Source organism: Nomascus leucogenys, chromosome 20 (genome assembly GCF_006542625.1).
Source record: "Nomascus leucogenys isolate Asia chromosome 20, Asia_NLE_v1, whole genome shotgun sequence".
In the NCBI taxonomy this organism is placed as follows: domain Eukaryota; kingdom Metazoa; phylum Chordata; class Mammalia; order Primates; family Hylobatidae; genus Nomascus; species Nomascus leucogenys.
The window spans coordinates 39,913,447-39,919,446 of record NC_044400.1 but is presented as its reverse complement, the minus strand read 5'-3'; the positions used below and the strand labels follow the sequence as shown (position 1 = coordinate 39,919,446).

Here is a 6,000-nt window from a genome sequence, read left to right as displayed (position 1 = left end):
TGAAAAGATGACATGAACAAAACCCAAAAAGGTGTGAGGGAGTCATACAGAATCCAGAAGTGCATGCCACCCAGAGGGAGCAGACAGTAGAAACCTGTTGATGCAGGAGGTAAACTGGCCAGTGTAGCATTTAGGGGACCTGTGTACCTTTCTAAGGACTTTAGCATTAACTCTGGAATGAAATGAGAATTAGGTTTTGAATGAAGACTCACATGACTAGACTATGTTTTAAAATGAACACTGGCTGATGAGCTGAAAAAAGATTGTGTGTGGTGGTGGGAGGCAGGTTTGGAGGACAGAAACTGCGGAGACAAGAAGGCTGGTTAGAAAGTTTTTTATAATAATCTCAGTGAATATAATGGTTCAGACCAGGGTGGGAATGATGAAGGACGTGAAAAATGGTCAGTTTCTGAACACAGACAGTCCCCTACTAAGGATAGCTCAACCTATGATTTTTTGACTTTGAGGGGTTTATCTTGATGTAACCCCATCATAAATTGAGGAGCATCTGAACATACAATGGTTCAACTTTTTGACTTTACAATGGGTATGTAGGGTATTAATTGTATTTTCAATTTACAACATTTTCAATTTGCGATGGGTTTACTGGGATGTAACCCCCAGTCAAGAAACATCTATAGAGTTTCAAGGAAGACTCAATAGGATTTTCCAGCCAAATAAATTAATTTATAAATTACATATGTGTATAAATTCACTGAAAGATACCTGGTGTAAGTCATTAAACCAGAGGAATGCATGTTTTATTAATCCTACATTCAAATATTTGCTATTCATAATCCCCTGTAATCTATACCCACTGCTCTTGTATGGCTTCCAGGCAATATAATGACCATTTGCAATGACTTTTTAAAGATTTAAAACATATTTTATTTTTTCAATTGTGCTATATTTTAATAAGCAGTAGAGTGCTTACATGACAAGTTAGTTTTTTAAACAATTCTCTCATTACAGCAACTGTGATGGTTACTGATGTTTCCACTCCTTTGGAGTAACTCTGCCAACAGGGGATAGGTTCCATTCTATTCCAGTCTGAGTGGCTGTAAACACCCATGTAGCAACACAGAAAGCGGTTCCACTGGCTAGCACAGCATTACCATATTTATCATGAAAATCTGGTGAGTGTTTTACATGGCTCTGTCTTGCCATACTTTGCAGAATGCTTCGAATCTTGAGACCGCTTAGTGCATTTCTGGCCAAGGGAAACATCATGAAGGATTGCAGTTGACTGGTCTATTTTGTTGCAAAGAGGCTGGAAAGACAGAAAAGAAACGCATTGATGTCCAATCTTCATTCAATCCTTCCACTTTGAATGTTTGGCTACATCACCCCTTGGAGTGGTGTTCAGGAATGTGAGTTTTGATATAACAATATCTGAATTTGAATCCCAGCTTTGCCACCGATTAGCTATATGAATTTGGGGCAATTATTTAACCTCTTTTTGCCTCAGTATTACGTGTGATAATCCAAAACAAAACAACAACAAGGTAAGCATGTAATAAATGTTAGCTTTTCTACTCATCACAAATATCCAATTCATTGACTCTATAGACTGCAAGCTTATTAACATGGCTACAATAGACAGAAAGTCACAGAACACGCCATGCCTCCTCACTCTCCTCCTCCTCGTTTTCTCCCTCCTGCTTAACCCTTTTCCTTCTTCTTTAACTGTAATACTTACCTTCCCCCTCCGACAGGCAAAATTCTGCTTGCCTTTGAAATTCCACTCTAAGAGTTACCACCTCTGTGAAGTCTTTTCCATACCTCACTAAGTTGAATACGCCCCTTTGTCTCTGAGTTATCACACAATTCACAACCTTTTTTTCATAACACTTAACATTGAGGCATTATCTTTTTAAATAGACATATTTTGGGGAAGCAGTTTTGGTTCACAGCAAAATTGAGCAGAAGACATTGAGAGTTCCCATGTACCCTGACTCTATACACCTACAGCCTCCCTAGTTATCAACATCTCCCACCAGGGTTGTACATTTGTTAGAATCAATAAACCTACATTGACATTTCATGATTACCCAAAGTCCATAGTTTACATTAAGGTTCACTCCTGATATTGTACATTCTATAGGTTTTAACAAATGTATAATGACATGTATCCATCATTTTAGTATCATACAGAATAGTTTCAGTGCCCTAAAAAGCCCTCTGTGCTCTGCTTATGTTACTGAAACACCAAAGGTTTGGTCTCGGTCCTGCTGCTCACCACACAGAAAGCCAATCACTGAGACACCAAGTATTGCCAAGGAAGAAGGGTTTAATCAGGTGCTGCAGCAGAGGAGATGGGAGTTCAGTTTCAAATCCATCTCCCTGACTTAAACCAGGGCTTTATATAGCAGGCAAGAAATGTAAAAATGTGTAAGAAAACAGGCATTTGGGAAGAACAAGGAAGCAATCATGGTGAATGATGGGTCTGGCATCTGGTGAGAGGCCTAAAAGTCATTTCCTGAGGAAGGAATTCAGATAAAACAAATATAAGTTTCAACCTTCTTAACACTACAAGGGTCAATTTCTATGTTTATCAAAAAGAACAGTCTACGGGGCAATGGTTCCGTTTCACCTATTCATCTTTCTGTTTTGACTTACTCCTGGCAACCACTGATCTTTTTACTGTCTCCACAGTTTTGCCTTTTTCGGAATGTCATATAGTTGTAATCATACAGTATACCTGTTCAGACTGGCTTCTTTCACTTCAAAATATACTTTTAAAGTTCATTCATATCTTTTTGTGGCTCGAGAGTGCATTTCTTTTTAGTGCTAATTAACATTCCACTGTCTGGATGTACCACAATTTATTTATCTATTATTTTACTGAAGGACATCTTGATTGCTTCTAAGATTCAATTAGTACGAATACAACTGCTGCTGCTATAAACATCTGTGGGTAGGGATTGGTCTGAATATATTTTTAACTAATTTAGGTAAATATCAAGGAGCATGATTGCTGAATCACATGGTAATAATTTGTTTAGTTTTGCAAGAAACTGCCTAACTGCCTTCCAAAGTGGCTGTACCATTTTGAGTTCCCACCAGCACTGAATGAGAGTTTCTTTTGTTCCACATCCTGGCCAGCATTTGATGTTGTTAGTGTTCTGGATTTGGGCCATTCTAATCGGTAAATAGGTGTTTCATTTGCAGTTCCCTGATGACATATAATGTCCAGCATATTTTTATATGCCTGTTTGCCATCTTCATCTCCCTTTTGAGAAGTGGCTATTTCAGGCCTTTCGCTTATTTTAAAAAATCAGGTTGTTCATTTTCTTACTGTTGAATTTTAACAGTTCTTTGTATATTCTGGATAACAGTCCTCAATTAGACATGGATTTTGTAAATACTTTCTTCGAGTCTGTGACTTGCCTTGTCATTCTCCTAAGGAATTATCTTTTTATTCTCTTCTGATAAACTGCAAGTTCTCCAAGAGCAAGGGAGGTAACTGCATATAAAGCAGCTGACACAAAAGCATAAAAAGGTCTTTTTAAAACCAATCTGAAATATAAGTGAATATTGGTATCCTCATAAGAAGCTAAAATGAATACTAAGAACAAGTCAAAATACAATGAAATTAGATGTGCATTTCATAATAGCCAAAATTATTTTATTCCTTGGATAGTTACAAAAAATCTGGAAGTAGAAACATAAAATAATTCTTTAAATTTCTCTTCCTGTGTGCAAGTTGTCAAACAACACTGTCTTCAGCAATGACATATGTTAACTGTGGCCCAAAGGTAGGCAACACGCATATAAAAGACCCTGAGGTCAATACTCGTAAACATAACTATTCACTGAGATTTTCCAGCTCAGAAGACTTTATTCCAACTTTGAAAACAAGACCCTAAGGTTCTCTTTTATTTCCTACCATATGGTAAGTGGTACTCATCATGATTGTGACAAACAGGGCAAAACAGAGCCAAGTTAATTTCTTCCGAGGTTCCAGATATTCAAAAACGTTTCCTGTTAGTCATGAATCTTCCCACCCAAAGACACCAAGGTTTTCATTTGAATTGAATTCAGAGAGTAGGCAGAAGGTGGCATCGGTCAGGGTATGACAGGTGCAGCCTTAATCCAGTACAAAAGGATCTGTGCCACACATTGCTTTCATTCTTTAGGAAGACACATGACCAAAGAATAATTTGTGATAACAGGGATCTCTAGTGGGTCGGCTCATGCTTGCTGCTTTATGACAAATTGATTTCATTTTTCTTATACTCATGATGTTACATTTAAATTCAGATCCGTTGTCTCTAGTGACATTGATCACATTTCTTAGAAGCTTAGTTCATCCTTTGGCTATTCCCATATCTATAAAGCTTTTCTTTTCCATCTAGCCTGAATTTTCTTGATCCAGTAAGTCTATTACTAAGAATTCTCCTTTAGGAACTCCTTCCATAGTTTGCAGCTGGCATTTCATCCTATAATAAACAAACTGCAGTCTCTTTGCTCTTTTTCTTTTCCTTGTCGGCATCAGCTACATCCGTCTCAACTGCCTTCAGATCTATCTTATCTTTATCTTTATTTATAAAATACATGTAAAAGCTAACAAAATTCAAGGAATTTTCCATATTGTTTAAACCCATATTACATACCTCTACAATAAATTTTGTGTTATCAGTGAGTCCTACTCTTATTATCTAAAGAACTAAAGCTACAGGTTCTAATATCCATATGAAAGCATAAAAAAGAAATTCAATAATATAGCAGGTAAAGGCAATGTTTCTGAAAGTAGATCTTTCTGACGAAAACAGACTACAAAAAGACAGAGGAAGACAGATTTCTCTAGGTAGTAAAAACAAAGTAAAAGTTCCCTCATGCCCATGGCAATAAAAGAAATATGTTCTGAATAAATATAAATGGTTAAAGGGAGTGAAGTATTCATTGAAGTTGAAAGACTTATTGTGTCATCTATTATATGTAGTCATCTTAAAGTTCTTTCTGAAAAAAATAATACTTGATCTCAGTCTAACTACAATAAGGAAGTACATAAATCTGAAGCTTCACTGGTAACAATAATAATTTCAAATCTCTGAAGGCTATCAAAAGAAGTAAAACAATAGTGTAGTAAGGAAACTAACATTTATTGAGTATATACCTGTGTGTTAAGACATTGTGCCAAGATTTTGCACATCTGAAAAAATGGTGTGGAAGGATGACTGTTTAACCCCATTTTACACCTAAGAACAAATGACAGGAAAGGATGTGAATGTAAGTCCTCTGATTCTAAATCCAACGAATTCTTCAACCATACCATGTTTTCTTGGGAACTGAACAATGAGAACTCATGGACACAGGAAGGGGAACATCACACTCCGGGGACTGTTGTGGGGTGGGGGGAGGGGGGAGGGACAGCATTAGGAGATATACCTAATGCTAAATGACGAGTTAATGGGTGCAGCAAAACAACATGGCACATGGATACACATGTAACAAACCTGCACATTGTGCACATATACCCTAAAACCTAAATAAAAAAAAAAAAGTGTATTCAACCCTGAGTATTGGAAAATGATCAAACAAACCAAAGCAAACCAAACCAAACCAAACCAAACCAAACCAAACCAAACCAAAACAAAACCAAGCTGGTTACCAGAGATGGCTCTTTAATTGGAAATGGTTCACAGCACTTTGCTATTTATTTACCTACTAACTACTGTACGTTACAGCCTGGGATAGATGTCATCAGTACAATGTCTACTCTCAAGAAGCTTATGGTATAGTGGAGAAATAAATAATTATTGCTCTACAGAAGGAAGTAGGCTAGAAATTAGCACAGGGTGTATTTAGTTCACAGAGGAGGGGGCATTTTATCTTGGGATCCTAGGAATGGTTTTAGAAGAGATGATACCTAAGCTAGATCTTGAAATATTACTTTGAAATAGACAGAAACAAAAATTGGTGGTGGGAGGGAATACACAGATGGAGAAGCAGAGCGTAAGCACACAGGTTGGAATTCATACAGAGACAGGGCAATCT

At 37.0% G+C, this 6,000-nt stretch overlaps 1 protein-coding gene across 1 annotated transcript in view; it reads right to left on the bottom strand.

Moving 5' to 3' along the window:
- Positions 1–890: 890 nt before the first annotated feature.
- Positions 891–6,000, bottom strand: part of LOC100591930 (cytochrome c oxidase subunit 7B2, mitochondrial) — a 174,965-nt gene continuing 169,855 nt past the window's right edge. The window contains exon 3 of the mRNA XM_030801080.1: positions 891–1,270. Coding sequence (XP_030656940.1) covers positions 985–1,230 — 246 coding nt within the window. The 5' untranslated portion in view covers positions 1,231–1,270 and the 3' untranslated portion in view covers positions 891–984. The remainder of the gene's footprint in view (positions 1,271–6,000) is intronic.